Below are 25,917 nucleotides of genomic sequence, written 5' to 3'. Positions count from 1 at the left end.
ACACACCAAACTGAGTAAAAAGATGGTAAATTCCACGCCGGCAGCCATTTTGGGATGCTTGCATTGTGGCATGAAAACCTAGCATAGACACTGACTGCCCAGCAAGGGGTGTGGAATGCTTCCAGTGCAGTAAAACTGGACGTTTCAAGCATTTCCGAAAATCCAGTATTTTTAATCAAAGTCAAAGACCAGAGAGTATTTATTAAAAAAACCATACAAGAAATGCAAAGTCAAGAAAAAGACAAATCTACAGAGTTCATTGGGGTAGTAGATAGTCGTCATCATCCAGACTACTGGTCAGTTTCGTCCAAGTTCAAGGCTTCAGTACCACTTCTAAAATTTCTACTGGTGTTGCTGTTAATGCATTAGCAGATGACCTGAACTGGCATCAGCTAACGACCCTTTAATCATCAGACATGAAGTTACAAGGTCCAGGTGGCAGAGACCTTTCAGTCAAAGGCAGAATTATTGCTTCTCTTTGTCACAAGGGGTGACAGATCGTTGATTCTCTCTGTTCTTTGCAATCAATGTACGTTGCTATTAAGTGGTGATGTTGGCAAACTTCTAGGAATCCAGTTAAAAGCAGATCATGCTCATCATTGAACGATCCATTGTCTTTCATGCAACAACCTTCATCCTTTTATTTAGAAGCAGTATAAATTCAGCCTTCAAAAGCTGAGGAAATTTATACAATCAAATAGTAGTTTGGTAATACAGGACTTGAGGATTGCTGAAAAGGAAGATATTTTTTGTCACAGCTTTTCATCTTGCACTCATCAGGACAATTCGCAAGAAAATGCCAATGTCGAAGGAAACAACAAATTTATACTGTTTGAGAAGAGTGCTGATTGGTTGGCAAGTAGACTCTGATAAGGTATTGCCATGGAGAATGCACTTTCTGATGTTGACTGACAGTTAACTGCCAAACATTGTTTGAAATTTAAACCACACAGCTTGACTCTGGTCAAGACATCGCCCTGGGGGATGAACCAATGAATGTCTGTCACTTATTTTGTTTAGCTGAAATGGGGGCAATGTGTGTTCGCGTCCCTTCCGCTCTTCACAATGGGCAAGATACAGACCGTATCCAACCAGCCCATGCTTGCAAAACTCAAAACAGTGTCCAACATTAGATGTGATTCTGCAATTAGACAACATTTGCTCAGTAATCCTCCATGTGCTAAGAATTACGCTGACAACCAATTTAAGATTGTCAGTCAGGCTCGCAGTGTGGCGCATTTCCATGCACTGGAAGCTACATACGTTAATGCACAGGGCCTTGTTCTTTGCGGACAGAAAGAACAACTACACAAATTGCACCTGTTTCAGCTAACAGAATAAGAGATAATATTCGATGGTTTATTCCCCAGGGCAATGTCCTGACCAATCAGTCAAGCTGCCTGGTTTAAATTTCAAACAATGTTTGGCAGTTAACTGTCAGTCACCATCAATAGTGCATTCTCTATGGAAACACTTCTGCCAATCAGAGTCGACTTTGCATATAGTATAAATTTTTGTTTCCCCTGACATTGGCAGTTATACAATCAGTAGTAAATTCCTTTCTTTCACAGACACACCATCCATTACACCCAGGGCAAACATAGAAATTGTGAATCTTTACTGATGAAGTAAGGCCAGAGGTGGGGGATATAAAGGGACTACAGGTAATAACCATCCCGTGCTAAACCGGAATTGGCTGTTCCTAGAGAGTGGTCAAGAAGAATCCCTTGCAGTACCGAGTGATCTCTTGGATGTTGAGGTTTTAGAGACTGATTCATCTTTCCAGTGATGGATGCACCACATGAAGTCCCTGTTTTTTTAGAAGAATCAACTGCTTTTAGTGGCTGAGCAGCATTCAGATTTTAGTTCCACAGAATCTACTGATGTATTGCCTATTTATCTCCTGTTATGCATGAAGAGAAGAGTCTTCCACAGAGGCTGCCTTGCCTGAGTCCCAGTCAGAGTCCATAGAGGATTACACTGCAAAAGAACTGAGACCTTCCAAAGGTGAAAGTCATTTGGCACCCATACTTCATTCACAGCTAAAAGTCATCTTCCATCCAGAGCTGAAAGTCAGCACAGAAGCTGTGGCAGAATCTTTAACACTTATGAAGCTGCAGAATCCTGTACAACAACCTTGTCCCCTGATTGTCTACAGGAAACTGGGCTCATTACAGAAGCTGGGACTGTGTTGGCTCCATATTCTCAGCAATACTTCCCATTGCCCATAGTGGAGCCACCTCACAGAAGTGCAGCGCTTTTTTAAAATTCATTCACATGATGTGGGCTTCGCTGGCTGGGCCAGCATTTATTGCACATCCCTAGTTGCCCTTTAGAAGGTGGTGGTGAGCTGCCACCTTGAACCACTGCAGTCTATGTGGTGTAGGTACATCCACAGTGCTGTTAGGAATGGAGTTCCAGGATTTTGACCCAGTGACAATGAAGGAACGCAGAAATATTTCCAAGTCAGGATGGTGAGTGACTTGGAGGGGAACTTCCAGGTGGTGGTGTTCCCATCTATCTGCTGCCCTTATCCTTCTAGATGGTAGTGGTCGTGCGTTTGGAAGAAGTTGTCTAAGAAGCCGTGGCGAATTCCTGTAGTGCATCTTGTAGATAGTGTACACTGCTACTGTGCACCAGTGGTGGAGGTTATGAATGTTTGTGGATGCAGTACCAATCAAGGGGGCTGCTTTCTCCTGGGTGATGTCAAGCGTCAGTGTTGTGGGAGCAGCACTCATTCAGGTAAGTGGAGAGTATTCCATCACGCTCCTGACTTGTGCCTTGTAGATGGTGGACAGGCTTTGGGGAGTTACTCATCACAGGATTCTTAGCCTCTAACCTGCTCTTGTAGCCACAATATTTATATGGCTAGTCCAGTTCAGTGTCTGGTCAATAGTAACCCCCAGGATGATAGTAGGGGATTCAGTGATGGTAATGCCATTGAATGTCAAGGGACAATAGTTAGATTCTCTCTTGTTGGAGATGGTCATTACCTGGTGTGAATGTTACTTGCCACGTCAGCCCAAGTCTGAATGTTGTCCAGGCTTGCTGCATTTGGCCATGGACTGCTTCAGTATCTGAGGAGTTGTGAATGGTGCTGAACATCATGCAAACACTCCCACTTATGACCTTATAATGGAAGGAAAGTCATTTATGGAGCAGCTCAGGATGGTTGAGCCTAGGACACTACCCTGAGGAACCCGTGTGATATCCTGGAGCTGAGATGACTGACCTCCAACAACCACAACCATCTTCCTTTGTGCTAGCTTTGCCTCCAATCAGTGAAGTATATTCCCCCCGATTCCCATTGACTCTAGTTTTGCTAGGGCTTCTTGATGCCACAGTTGGTCAAATGCTGCCGTGATGTCAAGGGAAGTCACTATCACCTTATCTCGTGAATTCAGCTCCTTTGTCCATGTTTGAACCAAGGCTGTAATGAGGTCAGGAGCTGAGTGGTCCTGGTGGAACCCAAACTCGGCATCAGTGAGCAGGTTATTGCTGAGCAGATTATTGCTAAACAAGTGTCGCTTGTTAGCACTGTTGATGACCCCTTCCATTACTTAACTGCTCCATCAGTCTACTCTCAATCATCAGTAATCGGCCGGGTTGGTTTTGTCCTGCTTTTTGTGGATAGGACATACCTGGGCAATTTTCCACATAGCTGGGTAGATGCCAGTGTTGTAGCTGTACTGGAACAGCTTGGCTAGGGGCGCAGCAAGTTCTGTAGTGCAAGTCTTCAATACTATTGCCGGAATATTGTCAGGCCCATAGCCATGGCAGGAGCCAGTGCCTTCAGCCATTTCTTTATATCAACCAGAGTGAATCGATTTGGCTGAAGACTGGCATCTGTAATGCTGGGGACCTCCAGAGGAGGCCAAGATGGATCACCCTCTCAGCACTTCTGAAGATTGTAGCAAATGCCTTACCTTTTGCATTAAGGTGCTGAGATCCCCCATCATTGAGAATGGGATATTTGTGGACCCCCCTCCTCTTCCAATAAGTTGTTGAATTGTCCACCACCATTCACAACTAGATGTGGCAGGACTGCAGAGCTTAGATCTGATCCATTGGTTATGGGACCGCTTAGCTCTGTCTATCACTTGCTGCTTTTGCTGTTTGGCATGCAAATAGTCCTGTGTTATAGCTTCACCAGGTTGACACCTCATTTTTAGGTATGCCTGGTGCTGCTTCTGGCATGCCCTCCTGCACTCTTCGTGGAACCAAGGTTGATGGTAATGGTAGAGTGGTGGATGTGCCAGGCCACGAGGTTATAGATTGTGGTTGAATACAATTCTGCTGCTGCTGATGGCTCACAGTGCCTCATGGATGCCCAGTCTCGAGTTGCTAGGTCTGTTTGAAACCTATCCTATTTAGCACAATGGTTGTGCCACACAACACAATGGCGGGTATCCTTAATTTGAAAGCAGGACTGTGTTCACTCCTACGATATTGTCATGGAGAGATGCATCTGCGGCAGGGAGGTTGGTGACATGAGGTCAAGTATGTTTTTCCCTCATGGTTCCTTTACCACCAGCAGCGGACACAGTCTAGCAGCTATGTCCTTTAGGACTCACCCAGCTCGGTCAGTAGTGGTGCTACTGAGCCACTCTTGGTGATGGACATTGAAGTCCCCCACCCAGAGTACATTCTGTGCCCTTGCACCCTCAGTGCTTCCTCCAAGTAGTGTTCAACTGATGAATGATCAGTTGAGGGAGGACAGTATATGGTAATCAGCAGGAGGTTTCCTTGCCCATGTTTGACCTGATGCCATGAGACTTCATGAGGTCTGGACACCCCAAGCAACTCCCTCCCGACTGTATACTGCTATGCTGCTATCTCTGCTGGGTATGTCTTGCCGGTGGGACAGGACGTACCCAGGAATGGTGATGGTGGTGTCTGGGACAAGATATGACTCTGTGAGGATGACTGTGTCAGGCTGTTGCTTGACTAGTCTGTGGGACAGCTCTCCCAGTTTTGGCACTTGCCCCCAAATGTTACTAAGGAGTACTTTGCAGGGACAACAGTGCTGAGATTGCTGTTGGGTCAATACCAGGTGGTCCGTCTGGTTTCATTGCTTTTTTTGAGACTTTGTAGCAGTTTGATACAACTGAGTAGCTTGATAGGCCATTTCAGAGGGCATTTAACAGTCAACCACATTTCTCTGGGTCTGGAGTCACATGTAGGCCAGACCAGGTAAGGATGACAGATTTCTTTCCCTAAAGGACGTTAGTGAACCAGATGGGTTTTTACAATAATCGGCAAAGGTTTCATGGTCACCGTTGGAATTTTAATTCCAGATTTTTATTGAATTCAAATTCCAATATCTTCCATGGCAGGATTCAAACTCGGCGCATTACCCTGGGTCTCTGGTTTATTAATCCAGCAACAATACCACTAAGCCATCCCCTTCCCCTGTACCACAGCCTACAGAAAGTAGACGGGCCTCCAGAAAAAGCATGGGGAAATCATTTCTTTTCCTGACAGACTTACAGGAAGTTTGTTGTTTTTCCTTCATTGTCTAAGTTTGTTTAAATCTCAGATCTTCAATGCTTTTTCAGTCTTTAATACAGCTGTGAGAGTTTTCCCTGGAGTTAAAGATCATTCTCCTCCTGAAGCTTCTTCCCAGAGATCTTTGAGAGAGCAGCAAGTTGCTCAGAGTGTCTTGAGCTCTTCTAATCCCAGAGGGTCCAAGGGTCCATTCTCTTCACTCCTTGCTTTTAGATCAGTCTTACATTGAAAAGTCTTCATTGTCCTTGCAGTTCATCACCCTGAAACTTGGACCCTGCTTCCTAGCAATGCTGACAGCTATGATGCTGAAGTGCTGTCCTTTTCTGCAGATAATGTCCTTCCAGATTCAGAAGAATGCCCTCATGTCTCCAAGCCGTCTTCCCTCCAGGCTAAGAATACTGAGGGAGATTGAACCATCCAGGATTGACTTGGGAAGGGAAAGAGTAGGAGTTGGAGTTGGCTAGAATCTGTAATTGTAAAAAGAGGAGTTACAGAAATGCAATATAATAGTTAGACATCGTTTCATGTTGTTAAAAATTGGATAGTTTACTTGGGGGAGGTGTAGTATAAAGGGTTAATAGATGGAATATGCTAATATGACAAAGGGGGCAGCGGGGGTGGGGGGGGAGAGCCAGGAGCCAAATTGCTATTCAGTTGCCATGTGGAGGGTAACATGTAAGGCATCAGTCGTAGATATTAAGACCGTGAAATGCCATGATGCCTATATAATAAAGGAGGAGGCAGCGTCTTTAAAAATTCTTTCACAGGATGTGGACATCATTGCCTAGGCTGGCCTTTGCTGCCCATCCCTAACTGCCCTTGAAAGGTGGTGGTGAGCCACCTTCTTGAACTGCTGCAGTCCATGTGGTTTAGGTACGCCCACAGTGCTGTTAAAGGGGCAGTGGGGGAGTTCCAGGACTTTGACTCAGCAACAGTGATGGAACAACAATATAGTTCCAAATCAGGATGGTTGTGGCTTGGAGGACAACTTGCAGGTGGTGGTGTTCCCCTGCATCTTCTGCCCTTGTCCTTCTAGGTTGTAGAGGCCGTGGGTTTGGGAGGTGCTGCTGAAGAAGCTCTGGTGAGTTCCTGAAATGCACCTTGAAGATGGTGCATCAGTGGTGGAAGGATTAAATTTTGAAGGTGGTAGATGTGCCGATCAAGCAGACTGCTTTGTCCTGGATGGTGTTGAGCTTCTTGAGTGTTGTTGGAGCTGAACTCATCCAGGGAAGTGGGGAGTATTCCATCACACTCTTGAATTGTACCGTGTAGATGGTGGACAGGCTTTGGGGAGTTAGGAGCTGAGTTAATCTCCACAGAATTCCCAGCCTCTGACCTTTCTTGTAGACATAGTATTTATATGACTGGTCCAGTTCATTTTGGTCATTCTGGTCATTTCAATGCACTAGGGAAGGTAGTGTGGCCAAAGAGCCTGAAGAAGTGACTGGCTTGACAGACGGGCAAAGGTAGGGGAATTGATCAACGGCAAAGTATGACTTGAGTGCCGAAGTTCTGTTGTGGCCATGGACCAAAGGATATGCTGGGCAAATTATAGGCTAGGTCTGGAATCTATCGGGATAAAAATTAAAAGTTTTGTTTTCATTTCAGAATTTAAAAACTATCTTTAATCAATGTGGCCACTGGCGGACAAAATCTTAGGAAGCTGCACAATGAAGTACACTAGTAGTAGTAGCAGCAGCAGCCAGAGCCTGGGACTATGCCAACATGGTACAACTGTTGCTATTTTTGCTAAACTTATCACACTACAGTTGTGATGGGTTAATGTTGACACAATTTGATTTGTCTGCACTTTTTAAATGAAATGTTGCAGCTATCACATCAATTTTTGATATATACTAGATGTACTTATATGAGACTACTTGTCAAAAACTTTAAGTAGAGATGTGAAGCACAAAATCCTCCTTTTATTCTCTGCTTTTACAATTAATGTGCATTGAATTCAAAAAAAAATTCTTCATGTAAGACATGTACTGAACTGTTTCTAAATGGAAGGCTCTAAGTACATTATTTTAATTTGATTAATTCATGAATACCTATATTAAAGTGCAATACAAATGCCAATGACTAATTTCTGTCAATTAATTAAGATAATCTCCCAAGTCAAATTTTCTTCAACAGTTCATCTGATCCCATGTGGCGCTGTCCTCGGGCTGTTTCTACAGTCGTGTGCATTCACGAGCCTGAATGTGTACCTGCAGATTGCAGTGGCCATGGGGATTGCTTGCTCGGAGATTGTTACTGCACAGGTTTTTGGTCTGGCCCAGCTTGTAACTTGCTTAACTGTGGACCTTCAAATTGTACTCTACATGGAATCTGCTCTGAGGGTATGTATCAATGCTTTTTAAAATTGATAAGGAAAAGAAAGAAAAAGCTGTAGTTTTAAAGCGCCTTTCATGACCCAGAACGTCCAAACCATTTTACAGCCACATCTTTCCTAAAGTGCGCTGAGCAGAAAACGAAGCAATACTCTTTGGCCTAGCTAGTGCTTTATAAAGATTCCATACTTTTAAATGTAGTCACTGTTGTAATGTAGGAGACACAGCAGCCAATTTGTGCACAGCTCCCACAAATATAACCAATTTTCTTTTTAAATTTGAGGGATAAGTTTTAACCAGGACACCAGGGCTAACTCCATTCCTTTTCGTGAAAGTGCAATGGAATCTTTTATGCTCAACTGAGGGGACAAATGCGGCCTCAGTCTTATTCAAAAGTCTGCACTTCCTCAGTGCTGCAATGGAGTGTCAGCCTTAATTTTTGTGCTTAAGCTCTGGAAAAGAAATTAAACCCACAACCATCTGATTCAGTAGTGAGCGGGCTACTTATTGAGCCACAGCTGACACTTAGCAGTTAAAGTTAATTCAACTGTGTTAAGAATCAATAACTAGGTTGTACCCAAGATGAGATTGCACCATTTTAGTTGTAATTTGAATACCAATATCTGCTTTGAACTTTGCATTGAACGATAGCCCCTAATATTAGTACTCCTGGCTGACCAAAGGAATCATGTTACTATGAAAACCATAGGTAAGGTATATTTCACAAATGACAAGCAACTGCACTAAGGGGAATCTAATCTATGAGTCTCAATCCAGATTACTGAATTGAGGGATCAATTTTCAGTTTCAGAAAAATCAAATTCTTCCTCACCATTCAACTTCTAGGAACACATTTCTACAGTCCAATAAAGGCCAACACTTGGAGCACAATGTGACTTTCACCTACTTCTGTTTAAAAGCATGCAAAGTATGGTGAACCTTTATAAAACTCTGATAATGCCATAGACCATTGTGTTGTGTTCTGGTCATCACACCTTAGGAAGGATGTGAGCATCCTTGAGTGGGTGCAGGGGAGATTTATAAAAATAGTCCTAGGGATTTGGGGAATTTAGCTACATGGTTAGACAGGAGAAGCTGGGGTGGTTCTCATTAGACAGAGGGGTGATTTGATAGAGGTGTACAAGGTTATGACAGGTTTAGATAAGGTAGACAAAGAAAATCTGTTCTCATTTGCTGATGGCACAAAACTAAGGGCTGGATTTTACAGCCCCTGCCCTCCCGCATGTGTTTTTGGCCAAGGAGCATGTAAAATATGTCAGGTGGCTATTGCTTTGCCTTCCTGTTCACCTTGAGCCAGCCCCCATAATATAGGGCAGGTAAGGTGCCCACTAGCCTGCCCCATCCTTAGGCCTATTGAGACCCTTAAGTGGCCAGTTATTGCCCACTTAAGGCCCTCAATCTGCTTCCACTGCTGTAATATGCTGGGCTGGGCAGATGAAGGTGACAAGAATGGGAGGGGCCATTTTCTCACCCACGGTGGGAAGAAAGGGAGGGGTACATCCTGTGTGCATCAGGGGCACCCCCTAACATCATGCACCCTGCCTCCCGCATGGCCTCCAAACCCCCTCGCCCCTCAGTACCCAATCCCTCCCCGCTCAAAATTCATGATGTCCATAATATTTGTGGAGACGCTTACAGTCCCAGCTGTGCCCATTACGGAGTTCTGGAAGATCAACCCTCAGCTTATTAAGGTCACCTGAGTATTATTGCTGCAGATCAACATCTTTTTCAGACTCAGTTGGTTCGACTTTTATTCTTGGAGGTGGAGCATGGGGCGCAAGTAATATGCACCCCCCCCCACCCCCAATCCCCAACCGTTCTTGTAAAATCGAGCTTTGAGAGACACAGGTTTTGAGAAAGGGATAAAGGGGATGTGAGGAAGAAATTTTTTCTGCAGCAAGTGGTAGTGACCTGGAATTAATTTTTTAAAGATTTATGCAAGTTAAATGAATGAAAAACATTGAACTGCTCACAGATTAGAATTTTCCTCATTCTTTGCATGCATCTAAACCCCCACATACAGAGCTCCCTCCTAGCTATTCTTTTCCTAGCCCTCTACCCCTCCAGATTCTCTGAACTAATGTATCTCAGAACAACACTACCATTTAATTATTTTAATTTAGTGTGCATTTTAGTTAGGATCTCAGTGCTGCTTCCTCTGGACAAATGGCTAAGATGGTAGGCTAAAGTTGGAGAAGAGGCGACATCAACCTGCCCAACCTGATACTCCTTGTGGAGTATAGATCATCATCACTTAAACAAATAGCATTCAAAATTCTTTCAGGGACAGTGTCATTAGGTGATTTTTCTCTTCCTGCATTCACTTACAGCACTTCATGGTACACGAAATACCACCTTCTTTCAAAGAATTATGCTTTCAACATAATTGTATATGTATCAATGTTAGCTGTAGGTAAATACTGTTCTATTATAAATGCTACATGCTGTCACTTAAATTAGAATATAAGAATAAATTTTCCAGGTGCATATTAGATGTACTTCAACTTTTAAATCCAGTGATTTAATTTGTTTTTCCATTAATCACTTCTGTTTATCACGTAGGTGGTTGCCTTTGTGATGCTGGATGGATGGGAACTAATTGTAGTGATGGTGAGTTTGTCAATTTTTCCTCATTTTCCATTGTCTTCAAATTCCTTTCCCCCTCCTTTTTCTGAACATGCTTGCATTTTGTTTTACAACTTCATAATATTTGTTTTGATGTTCCCTTTTTAATTATAAGTTTAAGATTATATAGAAATATAATTTGAGTTGAAAGGCATGTTATTGAAACATTTGCAAATTAGCAAGAATGCATGTTAAGGCATTTTTGGAAAAAAAAGTGTCTTATTATAATCATCCAATTGTTAATATTCTTGAAAAAGGCATTTCCCTGTCGAAAAAAGAAGCAGCATTTCAGTGTGGTCAGATGGTTACTTTAACTTGGACATAGCTAGTGAACTGCTCTTCCACATCTGCGACATGGTTTCAGATTTAATTTTATTCCACGATTCTTGTTTCCATGACTTGTTTATATCATTGCTTTAAAAAAAATCACTGTCCTTGGACCTGTGCAATTTTCTGATCCTTTTTATGTGAATGCATTAAAATAGTGCATAGAGCATATGGCAGCCCTATCAGTGTACACTCTAATTTTATTTTCTAGTGCACGTACCCTTTAATTTTTTTGCCCTTAACATAATAAAATGGCCCAAGGCACTTCACAGGAGCATTATAAAACAAAATTAGACACTGAGCCACCTAGGGCAGATGGCCAAAAGCTTGATAAAAGAGGTAAGTTTTAAGGAGCTTTTTTAAAGAAAGATAGAGAAGTAGAGAGTCTGAGGTATAAGGAGGGAATTCCAGAGTTTTAGGGCTGAGGTATCTGAAGGCATGGTCGCCAGTGGCCAAGTTTGGAGTTAACAAAGGCATGAGTGAGAATTTTAGTAGCCGATGAACTGAGGCAAAGGCGAAGTCAGACAAGGTTACAGAGTTGAAAATAGGTGGTCTTAATGACGCAGATATGTGGTCAAAAGCTCACCTTGGGGTCAAAGATGACATCAAGGTTGTAAACTATTGTCAGAGATATGGAGTTGGTAGTGTGTTTTTTTAAGAGCAGTGACCAAAATTAATGGTTCCAGTCTTGAGGAAATTTCTGCCTGTCCAGTATGGGATGTCAGATAAATTTAGCAACAATGGAGGAGTCGAGAGAGCTGGTATTGAGGGAGAGCCGAGTGTCATCAGTAAGCATTTGAAAACTAACATTATGCATTCAGATAATGTTGCTGAGGGGGACAGCATGTCGATGAGAAATAGGAAGGGGCCAAGGATAGATCCTTGGAGGCTGCAAGGGGTGATGGTGCAAGAGTGGGAAAAGAAGCCATTGCAAGTGATACCTGGTTCTGTTCTTATCTAATCACATTAAAGGTAAGTGTAGTCCTAACCAAATGAATGATGATGGACAGGAGGTGGTGGAGGAAGCTGTGATCAACCGTGTCAAAGGCTGCAGACAAATCAAGAAGGACAAGGAGGGATGGCTTACCTTTGTTACAACCACAGGATATTGTAACTTTTGTTGAAAGTAATTTTAGTACTTCGGTGGGGCGGAAACCAGATTGGAGGGTTTCAAACAGAGTTCTGGGAAAGATGGGTATGGATTTGGTAGGTGACTACATATTCAAGGGCTTTGGAGAGGAAAGGGAAGTTGGAAATGGGACAGTAGTTTGCAAGCACATTGGGGTCAGAAAATGAATTTTGTTTTTGAAGGAAGGGGTGATGACAGATTTAAAGGAGAGTAAGAAAGACATCACTGGAAGAGAGAGAACTGTTAACAAATCAGCTAACATGCAGACCAGGAGAGAGGTTGGGTGTTCAGCAGTTTAGTTGACATAGGGTGCAGGGAGCTGGAGGTGAGCTTCATGGAAGTAGAGCTCCGAGAGGGCATGAAGGGAAATCTAGGGCTAGCAGAGGGGAAATCATTGACAATAAGTTTATGGATTATGTTATGGGGTTGTTGCTTGGAATGAGTTCCTCGATGAACCCTTTGGAGGCTGCCATAAAAGGCAGACAGAGAAACTGTAGGCTTATCTAAGAGGCAGTGAAGCCTAGAAAGGCAGCAAGCAAGGTCAAGGAGCACTGAAGGGTTGGGGTATGGAATTGAGAGATCAAGTGGGGGGGTGTTGGGAAGTAAAAGGAGGCATGACAAAAGAGAGAGGTCCATGATGATGAGATAAAGGTGGTAAAAATAAAGGTAGAGCAGAATGCACACGAGTGCACACAGCAAAGTGCAATTTGCACTGACTTGGTTACATAAAAACTTGAATATGTAAAAGCCTGATGGTAAATGAAAAATAGAAAATAAGAGATAACAGGAAGGAGTCCCGATTTATTCAGAGCTCCCATGATGGGATAATGATGTTGGTAGGGTGAAGTCTGCATTTAGCATCAAAAAACTGTTGTCAGAGTTTGGAGATGGATGTGGTGAGTGGAGTCCAGAATCTATTGAGGATGCACTGATGGAGTTTTTTTGGGGAATGAAGATATAGGAGGAAAACTGAGGCAGCTGCAAAATCAGAAAGACATTAAAGTTGAACAACATAAAATCGCGGAGCAGCAGAGTTTTGTTATTTGGCCCAGCTAAGTGATTCTCTGGCCAGCAACAAACTGAAGCTGAAAACTCAGTATAACAAGAGGTCAGTCGTAGACTCAGCAGGAGACTAAAGTCTCTCAATCACAGCAGTGGTTGGGAAAAGGCTCTAAAGTGATCAAAGTTTCTTTTAAAACAAAAACAGAATTACCTGGAAAAACTCAGCAGGTCTGGCAGCATCGGCGGAGAAGAAAAGAGTTGACGTTTCGAGTCCTCATGACCCTTCGACAGAACTTGAGTTCGAGTACAAGAAAGGGTTGAAATATAAGCTGGTTTAAGGTGTGTGTGTGGGGGGCGGAGAGATAGAGAGACAGAGAGGTGGGGGGGGGGGGTGTGGTTGTAGGGACAAACAAGCAGTGATAGAAGCAGATCATCAAAAGATGTCAACGACAATAGTACAATAGAACACATAGGTGTTAAAGTTAAAGTTGGTGATATTATCTAAACGAATGTGCTAATTAAGAATGGATGGTAGGGCACTCAAGGTATAGCTCTAGTGGGGTTTTTTTTATAATGGAAATAGGTGGGAAAAGGAAAATCTTTATAATTTATTGGAAAAAATAAAGGGAAGGGGGAAACAGAAAGGGGGTGGGGATGGGGGAGGGAGCTCACGACCTAAAGTTGTTGAATTCAATATTCAGTCCGGAAGGCTGTAAAGTCCCTAGTCGGAAGATGAGGTGTTGTTCCTCCAGTTTGCGTTGGGCTTCACTGGAACAATGCAGCAATCCAAGGACAGACATGTGGGCAAGAGAGCAGGGTGGAGTGTTAAAATGGCAAGCGACAGGGAGGTTTGAGTCATTCTTGCGGACAGAGCGCAGGTGTTCTGCAAAGCGCTCGCCCAGTTTACGTTTGGTCTCTCCAATGTAGAGGAGACCACATTGGGAGCAACGAATGCAGTAGACTAAGTTGGGGGAAATGCAAGTGAAATGCTGCTTCACTTGAAAGGAGTGTTTGGGTCCTTGGACGGTGAGGAGAGAGGAAGTGAAGGGGCAGGTGTTGCATCTTTTGTGTGGGCATGGGGTTGTGCCATAGGAGGGGGTTGAGGAGTAGGGGGTGATGGAGGAGTGGACCAGGGTGTCCCGGAGGGAGCGATCCCTACGGAATGCCGATAAGGGGGGTGAAGGGAAGATGTGTTTGGTGGTGGCATCATGCTGGAGTTGGCGGAAATGGCGGAGGATGATCCTTTGAATGCGGAGGCTGGTGGGGTGATAAGTGAGGACAAGGGGGACCCTATCATGGTTCTGGGAGGGAGGAGAAGGCGTGAGGGCGGATGCGCGGGAGATGAGCCGGACACGGTTGAGGGCCCTGTCAACGACCGTGGGTGGAAAACCTCGGTTAAGGAAGAAGGCGGACATGTCAGAGGAACTGTTTTTGAATGTAGCATCATCGGAACAGATGCGACGGAGGCGAAGGAACTGAGAGAATGGGATGGAGTCCTTACAGGAAGCGGGGTGTGAGGAGCTGTAGTCGAGATAGCTGTGGGAGTCGGTGGGTTTGTAATGGATATTGGTGGACAGTCTATCACCAGAGATTGAGACAGAGAGGTCAAGGAAGGGAAGGGAAGTGTCAGAGATGAACCATGTGAAAATGATGGAGGGGTGGAGATTGGAAGCAAAATTAATAAATTTTTCCAAGTCCTGACGAGAGCATGAAGCGGCACCGAAGTAATCATCGATGTACCGGAGAAAGAGTTGTGGAAGGGGGCCGGAGTAGGACTGCAACAAAGAAGGTTCCACATACCCCATAAAGAGACAGGCATAGCTGGGGCCCATGCGGGTACCCCTAGCCACACCTTTTATTTGGAGGAAGTGAGAGGAGTTGAAGGAGAAATTGTTCAGCGTGAGAACAAGTTCAGCCAGACGGAGGAGAGTAGTGGTGGAAGGGGATTGTTTGGGCCTCTGTTCGAGGAAGAAGCTAAGGGCCCTCAGACCATCCTGGTGGGGGATGGAGGTGTAGAGGGATTGGACGTCCATGGTGAAGAGGAAGCGGTAGGGGCCAGGGAACTGGAAATTGTTGATGTGACGTAAGGTGTCAGAGGAATCACGGATGTAGGTGGGAAGGGACTGGACAAGGGGAGAGAGAAGGGAGTCAAGATAACGAGAAATGAGTTCTGTGGGGCAGGAGCAAGCTGAGACGATCGGTCTACCGGGGCAGTTCTGTTTGTGGATTTTGGGTAGGAGATAGAAGCAGGCCGTCCGAGGTTGGGTGACTATCAGGTTGGAAGCTGTGGGAGGGAGATCCCCAGAGGAGATGAGGTCAGTGACAGTCCTGGAAACAGTGGCTTGATGTTCAGTGGTAGGGTCATGGTCCAGGGAGAGGTAGGAGGAAGTGTCTGTGAGTTGACGCTCAGCCTCCGCGAGGTAGAGGTCAGTGCGCCAGACAACAACAGCACCACCCTTGTCAGCGGGTTTGATGACAAGGTCAGGGTTGGACCTGAGAGAATGGAATGCAGTAAGTTCAGAGAGAGACAGGTTAGAATGGGTGAGAGGAGCAGAGAAATTGAGACGACTAATGTCGCGCCGACAGTTCTCAATGAAAAGATCGAGAGAAGGTAAGAATCCAGAGGGAGGGGTCCAGGTGGAGGGAGAATATTGGAGATGGGTAAAAGGATCCGTTGAACTGGGAGAGGACTCCTGCCCAAAGAAGTGAGCCCGGAGACGAAGACGGCGGAAGAAGAGTTCAGTATCATGCCGAGCCCGAAATTCATTGAGGTGAGGGCGTAAGGGTATGAAACTAAGTCCTTTGCTGAGCACTGAACGTTCAGCATCGGAGAGGGGAAGGTCAGGGGGTATAGTGAATACACGGCTGGGGTTGGGACTGGAAGAAAGGGTGGGGACGGAGGGACAGGCAGAGGTGGAGGGTCCTAGATGCGTGTTGGTGTCGATGAGTTGTTGGAGCTTGCGTTCCTTAGCACTTGAGAGAAAGAGAAAAAGTTTCTTGTTGAGGCGTCAGATGAGCCGAAGGATAAAATGAAACTGGGGGCACGCGCAGCTTTGAAAAAGGGTTCGGCGGTGCTGCTGGAGGGAGAGGTCGAGTGTGTTCATATGGCGGCGCATGGCACTGAGTGTGGATTTCAGAATGTGATGGGAACAGCAGTCCGAGAAACGTTTTATGTCCCGGAGATACCTGTAATCCTGGGTGGGTTCGAAACATGAGGGGTGGAATTTCAGTTGAAATCCACATGGGGTAAGTCGGGGACGGAGACAGTCACTGAGAAAGGAGATATGGCCGTGAAAGCGGGTTTTAGTAAACACTTTGTCAAACACTAGGAGGGAAATGGAAAGCAATGAAGGTGAACAAGGCAACAGAGAGATACGGAAATCTTGTCGCAGAGAGGAACAGAACTTCTTCAAGGAGGTAGGCATTTCTTGAAGAGCAGTGGCAGTCAATTAAACACAGAGATAAAAACAAAAAAACTGCGGATGCTGGAAATCCAAAACAAAAACAGAAATACCTGGAAAAACTCAGCAGGTCTGGCAGCATCGGCGGAGAAGAAAAGAGTTGACGTTTCGAGTCCTCATGACCCTTCGACAGAACTTGAGTTCGAGTCCAAGAAAGAGCTGAAATATAAGCTGGTTTAAGGTGTGTGTGTGGGGGGCGGAGAGATAGAGAGACAGAGAGATGGAGGGGGGGGGTGTGGTTGTAGGGACAAACAAGCAGTGATAGAAGCTAAACCCGCTTTCACGGCCATATCTCCTTTCTCAGTGACTGTCTCCGTCTCCGACTTACCCCACGTGGATTTCAACTGAAATTCCACCCCTCATGTTTCGAACCCACCCAGGATTACAGGTATCTCCGGGACATAAAACGTTTCTCGGACTGCTGTTCCCGTCACATTCTGAAATCCACACTCAGTGCCATGCGCCGCCATATGAACACACTCGACCTCTCCCTCCAGCAGCACCGCCGTACCCTTTTTCAAAGCTGCGCGTGCCCCCAGTTTCATTTTATCCTTCGGCTCATCCGACGCCTCAACAAGAAACTTTTTCTCTTTCTCTCAAGTGCTAAGGAACGCAAGCTCCAACAACTCATCGACACCAACACCCATCTAGGACCCTCCACCCCTGCCTGTCCCTCCGTCCCCACCCAATCACAACCCCAGCCGTGTATTCACTATACCCCCTGACCTTCCCCTCTCCGATGCTGAACGTTCAGTGCTCAGCAAAGGACTTAGTTTCATACCCTTACGCCCTCACCTCAATGAATTTCGGGCTCGGCATGATACTGAACTCTTCTTCCGCCGTCTTCGTCTCCGGGCTCACTTCTTTGGGCAGGAGTCCTCTCCCAGTTCAACGGATCCTTTTACCCATCTCCAATATTCTCCCTCCACCTGGACCCCTCCCTCTGGATTCTTACCTTCTCTCGATCTTTTCATTGCGAACTGTCGGCGCAACATTAGTCGTCTCAATTTCTCTGCTCCTCTCACCCATTCTAACCTGTCTCTCTCTGAACTTACTGCACTCCATTCTCTCAGGTCCAACCCTGACCTTGTCATCAAACCCGCTGACAAGGGTGATGCTGTTGTTGTCTGGCGCACTGACCTCTACCTCGCGGAGGCTGAGCGTCAACTCGCAGACACTTCCTCCTACCTCTCCCTGGACCATGACCCTACCACTGAACATCAAGCCACTGTTTCCAGGACTGTCACTGACCTCATCTCCTCTGGGGATCTCCCTCCCACAGCTTCCAACCTGATAGTCGCCCAACCTCGGACGGCCCGCTTCTATCTCCTACCCAAAATCCACAAACAGAACTGCCCCGGTAGACCGATCGTCTCAGCTTGCTCCTGCCCCACAGAACTCATTTCTCGTTATCTTGACTCCCTTCTCTCTCCCCTTGTCCAGTCCCTTCCCACCTACATCCGTGATTCCTCTGACACCTTACGTCACATCAACAATTTCCAGTTCCCTGGCCCCTACCGCTTCCTCTTCACCATGGACGTCCAATCCCTCTACACCTCCATCCCCCACCAGGATGGTCTGAGGGCCCTTAGCTTCTTCCTCGAACAGAGGCCCGAACAATCCCCGTCCACCACTACTCTCTTCCGTCTGGCTGAACGTTCTCACGCTGAACAATTTCTCCTTCAACTCCTCTCACTTCCTCCAAATAAAAGGTGTGGCTATGGGTACCCGCATGGGCCCCAGCTATGCCTGTCTCTTTATGGGGTATGTGGAACATTCCTTGTTGCAGTCCTACTCCGGCCCCCTTCCACAACTCTTTCTCCGGTACATCGATGATTACTTCGGTGCCGCTTCATGCTCTCGTCAGGACTTGGAAAAAGTTATTAATTTTGCTTCCAATCTCCACCCCTCCATCATTTTCAAATGGTCCATCTCTGACACTTCCCTTCCCTTCCTTGACCTCTCTGTCTCAATCTCTGGTGATAGACTGTCCACCAATATCCATTACAAACCCACCGACTCCCACAGCTATCTCGACTACAGCTCCTCACACCCCGCTTCCTGTAAGGACTCCATCCCATTCTCTCAGTTCCTTCGCCTCCGTCGCATCTGTTCCGATGATGCTACATTCAAAAACAGTTCCTCTGACATGTCCGCCTTCTTCCTTAACCGAGGTTTTCCACCCACGGTCGTTGACAGGGCCCTCAACCGTGTCCGGCCCATCTCCCGCACATCCGCCCTCACGCCTTCTCCTCCCTCCCAGAAACATGATAGGGTCCCCCTTGTCCTCACTTATCACCCCACCAGCCTCCGCATTCAAAGGATCATCCTCCGCCATTTCCGCCAACTCCAGCATGATGCCACCACCAAACACATCTTCCCTTCACCCCCCTTATCGGCATTCCGTAGGGATCGCTCCCTCCGGGACACCCTGGTCCACTCCTCCATCACCCCCTACTCCTCAACCCCCTCCTATGGCACAACCCCATGCCCACACAAAAGATGCAACACCTGCCCCTTCACTTCCTCTCTCCTCACCGTCCAAGGACCCAAACACTCCTTTCAAGTGAAGCAGCATTTCGCTTGCATTTCCCCCAACTTAGTCTACTGCATTCGTTGCTCCCAATGTGGTCTCCTCTACATTGGAGAGACCAAACGTAAACTGGGCGACCGCTTTGCAGAACACCTGCGTTCTGTCCGCAAGAATGACCCAAACCTCCCTGTCGCTTGCCATTTTAACACTCCACCCTGCTCTCTTGCCCACATGTCTGTCCTTGGCTTGCTGCATTGTTCCAGTGAAGCCCAACGCAAACTGGAGGAACAACACCTCATCTTCCGACTAGGGACTTTACAGCCTTCCGGACTGAATATTGAATTCAACAACTTTAGGTCGTGAGCTCCCTCCCCCATCCCCACCCCCTTTCTGTTTCCCCCTTCCCTTTTTTTTTCCAATAAATTATAAAGATTTTCCTTTTCCCACCTATTTCCATTATAAAAAAAACCCCACTAGAGCTATACCTTGAGTGCCCTACCATCCATTCTTAATTAGCACATTCATTTAGATAATATCACCAACTTTAACTTTAACACCTATGTGTTCTATTGTACTATTGTCGTTGACATCTTTTGATGATCTGCTTCTATCACTGCTTGTTTGTCCCTACAACCACACCCCCCCTCCACCTCTCTGTCTCTCTATCTCTCCGCCCCCCCACACACACACCTTAAACCAGCTTATATTTCAACTCTTTCTTGTACTCGAACTCAAGTTCTGTCGAAGGGTCATGAGGACTCGAAACGTCAACTCTTTTCTTCTCCGCCGATGCTGCCAGACCTGCTGAGTTTTTCCAGGTAATTCTGTTTTTGTTTTGGATTTCCAGCATCCACAGTTTTTTTTTATCTCAAAGTTTCTTTTAATATCGCCGAAGAGCAGCAGATCAGAGACAGAGTTAGACCTTATGATATAGCCAAGAGCTGAAGCATGTTCTGATGTTAGAAGTCGTCCAAGTACTTGAAGTCACGTTTGACGTGATCCAGATTATTCCAGATCTTTTCCATAGCTGACAGTGTAAAGAAGAGAAGAAGATTAGAAACAGAAGCCAACTCTTATGGTTTATTCCGGTGTAGTTCAGCATGGAAACGTCTTGATGTCCAGAGAAATCCAGGAATTTAAAACCAAGCTTGAGAGAAAATCCAGGTCTAGATCTTATCTAGATCTTTATCCAAATCCCCAGATAAGGCCAGAGGATGGGCTTTGAACTAAGAGGCCTTTTAAAATAATAATTAACTTGAAGTTTGCACTAAAATTCACCTGCTGTTAGAATCCAGGGAACTCAAACAGCAGAAGAGAGCATTTAGGATGAAAAAGGACAGCTGATGGCTACGGATAGATGTGCACTGTGAGTAGCTTCCTAAGGAGCTGACTACCCAGGAGCCATCTTGAATGCCAAGAACAATTGTGTCTAAACCTCTAGGCCCACAGAAATAAACACAGACCAGGAAATAAATACAAACACATGTAGGACTGAATTTGAAGAGCTGAGAAGGCTGAATTGCCAGCACTTCAAGGCCTATATGTTGGAAATCTTGCACTGGGGCAAAGTAGTGAACGATTAAATTAATACAAGTGATTACATTCAAAATATTGCATCAAGGAAGTGATTTCTTTTAAATTCTGGGCATGCAATTCAATGTAAAGTTTTACATGTTTTATCATGCTTTACATTGTTACTACAAATTTTCCATGGTAGTTTTTTTCTTGTATTCAAAGGTCTCAATATATTGAAATGTAGAACTGTTTACTCTTGATTAGTCATACATTCCAAGATTCATAAATGATGTTTAATTTTCAGCACTTCTGTTCATTTCTCAACAGTATGCCCTAATGGTTTCTACGGCGATGGTTGTAGCCAAAAATGTCACTGCATAAATGATGGGAATTGTGATCATATACATGGCACTTGCAGCTGTCTGCCTGGTTATCGTGGAGACTTCTGTGAACAAGGTGAATTTACAGAATTGAAAATAAAACTTTGCATGAAAGCACATGAACCATGACACTACCTTAAGAATGTTTCCTTATTATTGAGTCTCTAGTTACCAACACCTTAACCAGCTGGCCATTCACCATTTATCCAAGCCAAACTGGCTAACTCTAACCTTAACATTTGAGCTCAATATCAGATTGCCTCAAAGATATAAACCCCCTTCTGGGTGCAACACTAACTTTCTTTCAGTTGTTTGTAAATGTTCTGCCTGTTTGTCATCTTGCAGTGCCCAATGGATTTTGTGAATATAAAAATAATTAGTGACCAAGGTTCAAGAGATATGCGAAATGGCGAGTTTAAAAGGCACTTGCTGCCAAAGTAGGGTAATCAGTATTTGAATTTTATTATTTTGAATAGTGGTGCCTTGGAGGTGCAGGAATTTGTTGAGAAGCCAGGTGAAATAAAGTTTGGGTCTGCAGTGGAGCACATTATGCTTCTTCCTGCTGCAGTTAGTAAACACAAAAAGTAAATTATTGAATCGTTAAATGAGCCTACAGAATTGCATCATTGGTTTCAATAATTAAGATGTGTAAGTTTGGGCAAAGCTTGCAATTTTATTAATTTCTGCTCTATTTGCAAATTAACAATTTACAAACGAGAAGAAATATGAATTGAAGTGAACAAATTTGAATATTTGCCACCAACTATAAATATATACTAAATTTTGATTGGGATTTGGGATATTGTTGGTAAGTGTGACAGCAAATGTGAGGCTGAGAATTTGCACAGATATACCATTTTACGAACAACTTAGATCTCCCATTTCTCTTGAGTTTCAGGATACAGTTTTACATCAATAATGTTAAACCTTGTAAAGTACCATGTAATATTGCTGTGTCTGCATGATTACCCCTAGTCCTAATACTGGCTTCTTATAGCAATCCCCTGTGACAATTATTTTAGTCACTTTGGGGTTTTTACAGCAACCCCTGAACCGGTCCTGTGCAAATACTAACTTAGCAAGCGTCTTACTCCTAATTTTGACTCTCCTGACAAATGCCCTCAGCAAGTATCCTGTGACAAATGCTATCCCCTGGCAAGTGCAGAGTCCCCATTGATGCATCCCTAGTTTTATACACTTTTTTGGCAGGTAGTTTTGCCATATGTAGCCTAGGGATGTGCATCTGTTCAACACAATTAGCAATTTCTAACCAAACACTTGCAAACTGTTGACCAGTGGAAAAGTGCTCTTAGTTTCCTCAAAACAATCTGGTGTTCATGCCACCTCCCTTGAGCCAATCAGTTTGGCATCCCTTCCAACTGCTAAGTATAACTTGTATCTAAAAGGGGCCCCGGGATACCTGGTGCTTTGGCTCCTCCTGACCATAACTTCAGTTTTCTCTTAACGCTACATTAGAGCATTTGGCACTTAGACATACAAATTAAGACTTTTCATCACTAAGCTTTTGTACAGTACAATTTGATAATGTAAGCCTTATTAATTACGCAAATGTGTCAATGAGGTGAAGTCAAACAATGCAGGTTCCTCTCCAAGGCATGCACCAATTCTAACTTAGAACTATATTGCTGTTCCTTCTACTTTGCTGGGTTATTATCCTGGAACTCCCTCCATAACAGTGCATTGACTACAGCAGTTCAAGAAACCAGCTCACTGGCTCAGTTGGGGATATTGGCTCACATGCCATGAAAGATTTTTTTAAAGTTGGAAATTAGGAGAGGGAAACCTAGGATTTGAGTAGGAATCTGGATTTGGTGTAAAGGGATGTGGGGTTTGCCTCTTTGAGGATGGCTGGCATTTGGCAACATTAGATTTGGGTTGGGAAGTGCAAGATCATAGGTTCTGGAATTGTCATAGAGGGGTCCTGTTGCCTGATAACACGAGGAAGAAGATCCTAGGGTTAAGGACTGGGAAATAGATTCTTGGGCTTGAAAGCAGTGTGTGTGTCTAGGACTGGTATCAGAGCTGCTATTTGTGCACACGCTTGCTTATGCTCTGGCTCTATCCACTGATATCTAGTTCTCATGTCTGTTTCCTCTATCTGTCACATAGATGCAGATATCTCAGGATTTCTCTCTGAAATAGAATTTAAGTATGATAGTTTACGTGAGAAATTTTATCTGAACTTGACTGACTTTAAAATCATTTGGCTAAAAGTAAAATTTTGTAATAGCATGAGGCAACACTAATGTTGATTGTCCTTTGATTCGAGGATGATGTCTACTAGGTTACAAGCTGCTTTTATGAGTCATCTTATGACTAAGTAGGCTATTTCTGGACTTGCATATGTTGGACACATGGGCCAGGACATCCAATGAGGTAGTGGGATCTGGAATGCAGGATTTGCTTCCTTGTCTTTACTTCTCTGCTGCTGCTCTGTCTCATCATTAAAACATTGGGACTCACGTAATGCAGCTTGATGGACAAGCTGTCACCATTCTGAATGATTGGTAGCAAGCTCATCACAGTCATTGAGGTCAATGCCAGCATTATCTTTGTCCTCCCTGGAGCATTGGCCATTTAAGAGTTGAGAGAACAGGACTTGGTGGGGGAGATGGTTTTCAGCCATCCGGGCTTAGTGGCTAGTCCATCGAAGTTGACTTTGCAAGAGTTTTGCCTGAATGCTTATGGAGTTGGCTTCAAGAAGGGTACTAGTGTTTGTTCAATGGTCTTCCCAATAAATCAGGAGGATGTGGCAGAGGCATTGCTGATGGAATTTTTCTAGTGCTATTTTGTCGCTGTTGCACAATCCATGTCTTGGTTCAAAGTAATCATTCTGATGATTGTTGAGACATTCTGGACATTTGAAACTGCAGCATCCTTGAAGTTGCATGCATAGACATAGTCCTTCAGCTGATAGTGGTAGATTTGGGAACCTACTGACTCCACATCCAGAATTTTTGAGAGAGATTGAGGCCTCTCAGCAAAATGCTAAGATGTTCAAAGATAGAAAAAACAATGTTATAGGTCTCATTTTGTTTTTGTAAAATATGTAATTTCTGTTTAGTAAAATCTTGTGCCCACAAGTGAGGATATAAACTAACAGTCAAACAGTTTCAAAATTGTTTTTCACTTTCTCTTTCCCAACATGGGTTAATTTTTCTAATCAGTTCTTCAGTATTGTTTTAATAATCCCTTTGTAGTTTCTAACAGGTAGCTTTCGAGCCAGTTTCCTCAATTTTTAATTTACACATTCTGCTTACCTCCTCAGTTAATATTTAAATTTAAACAAATCAAAGAAGTGATTTAAAATGTTAGTAAATCAAAAAATGTGACATCAAAGTGGCTTGACTAGAAGTGTGCACTATTACAACATTTTCAATATATTAATTCTTATACTAAAAGAAGATAACTTTTTTCTTCCTGGTAGTTGATTCTAGCAAATACAAGCAAGTTTACAAGCAGCCCTCTACTGCTAACTGCCAGTAGTCAATAAGACATGTTCAAACTAGAGATTGAGATTGGTTTGGATATACTGAATTGCAATTTTTCATTGTTAAAGTGGTAAACTTTAAGTTTAAGCATGAGGGAGGGCATGCATGAAAGAAAAACAGGCACAAATCAATACTGCCCACATTTGCTACATACCTAAAAGAAAATAACCAAGTACACCAGGCACCTGATCAGCATGGGGTCACTTGCTGTTTGTCACATCAGTCGGAAGGATATCTGCAGCAAACATGCCAGTGACAGACAAGGTTATTTCTCTTAGCTACTTTGCTTCCATATCCTAACGAGCAAGGCTGTCCAAGAATGACAAAAAGACAGCCCTCCTCTTAGTGTACAAGATTGAGGGGCATGGACAGGGTGGATAGGGAGCAGCTGTTCCCCTTAGTTGATGACTCAGTCACGAGGGGACATAAGTTCAAGGTGAGGGGCAGGGGGTTTAGGGGGGATGTGAGGAAAAACTTTTTTACCCAGAGTAGGAATGTTCCACGTACCCCATAAAGAGACAGGCATCGCTGGGGCCCATGGGGGTACCCATAGCCACATCTTTTATTTGGAGGAAGTGAGAGGAGTTAAAGGAGAAATTGTTCAGTGAGATAACAAGTTCAGCCAGACGGAGGAGAGTAGTGGTGGATGGGGATTGTTCGGGCCACTGTTCAAGGAAGATGCGGAGAGCCCTCAGACCATTCTGGTGGGGGATGGAGGTGTAAAGGGATTGGACGTCCATGGTGAAGAGGAGGCGGTTGGGGCCAGGGAACTGGAAATTGTTGATATGATGTAGGTGATGAGAGGAATCGCGGATGTAGGTGGGAAGGGACTGGACAAGGGGAGAGAGAATGGAGTCAAGATAGCAAGAAATGAGTTCTGCAGGACAGGAACAGGCTGACACGATCGGTCTGCCAGGACAGTCCTGTTTGTGGATTTTGGGTAGGAGGTTGGGAGACTGAAAGGTTGGAAACTGCGGAGGTAAGATCTCCCGAGGAGATGAGGTCAGTGACAGTCCTGGAAACAATGGCTTGATGTTCAGTGGTGGGGTCATGGACCAGGGGGAGGTAGGATGAAGTGTCTGCGAGGTAGAGATCAGTGCACCAGACAACAACAGCACCACCCTTGTCAGCAGGTTTGATGACAAAGTCAGGGTTGGACCTGAGAGAATGGAGTGCGGCAAGTTCAGAAAGAGACAGATTAGAGTGGGTGAGAGGCTTGTCTCAACTTTGTATAACTCTAAGCAGCTTTTTGTATCACTGTTGATACCAACTAACTATCCGTACTTTGCAGCATAAGCCACTGGTGATACCTTTCATTTTGGCCATCTGTGACTCCACTAAGTCATCCATCAGCTCTATTCAAGAATCCACAGAAATAATGTAGTAACACTGATAAACATTTTAAGTTGGGCCACAAGATATGATGCTCAGAGATGGACAATTAGAAGGAAGTCACCTATCAGTGGCAGATTTCATAATGCAAAACCTGACCCAGGAAAGTCTGTAATACTTCAGGATACTGATGATAAGCTGCCTGGCTCATCTAATGTGACGTGGAAGGGAAGACC

At 44.5% G+C, this 25,917-nt stretch overlaps 1 protein-coding gene across 5 annotated transcripts in view; it reads left to right on the top strand.

The window, feature by feature from the left end:
* Positions 1-25,917, top strand: part of nagpa (N-acetylglucosamine-1-phosphodiester alpha-N-acetylglucosaminidase) — a 90,875-nt gene that overhangs the window by 47,785 nt on the left and 17,173 nt on the right. For all 5 annotated transcript variants that reach the window (XM_041190115.1, XM_041190111.1, XM_041190113.1 and 2 more), the window contains 3 exons: positions 7,648-7,853; positions 10,428-10,475; positions 20,785-20,913. In XM_041190115.1, coding sequence (XP_041046049.1) covers positions 7,648-7,853; positions 10,428-10,475; positions 20,785-20,913 — 383 coding nt within the window. The remainder of the gene's footprint in view (positions 1-7,647; positions 7,854-10,427; positions 10,476-20,784; positions 20,914-25,917) is intronic.

The sequence above is a fragment of the Carcharodon carcharias genome, chromosome 6 (assembly GCF_017639515.1).
Source record: "Carcharodon carcharias isolate sCarCar2 chromosome 6, sCarCar2.pri, whole genome shotgun sequence".
In the NCBI taxonomy this organism is placed as follows: domain Eukaryota; kingdom Metazoa; phylum Chordata; class Chondrichthyes; order Lamniformes; family Lamnidae; genus Carcharodon; species Carcharodon carcharias.
The sequence above is the reverse complement of the archived record's forward strand: the minus strand, read 5'-3'. Positions and strand labels throughout refer to the sequence as shown.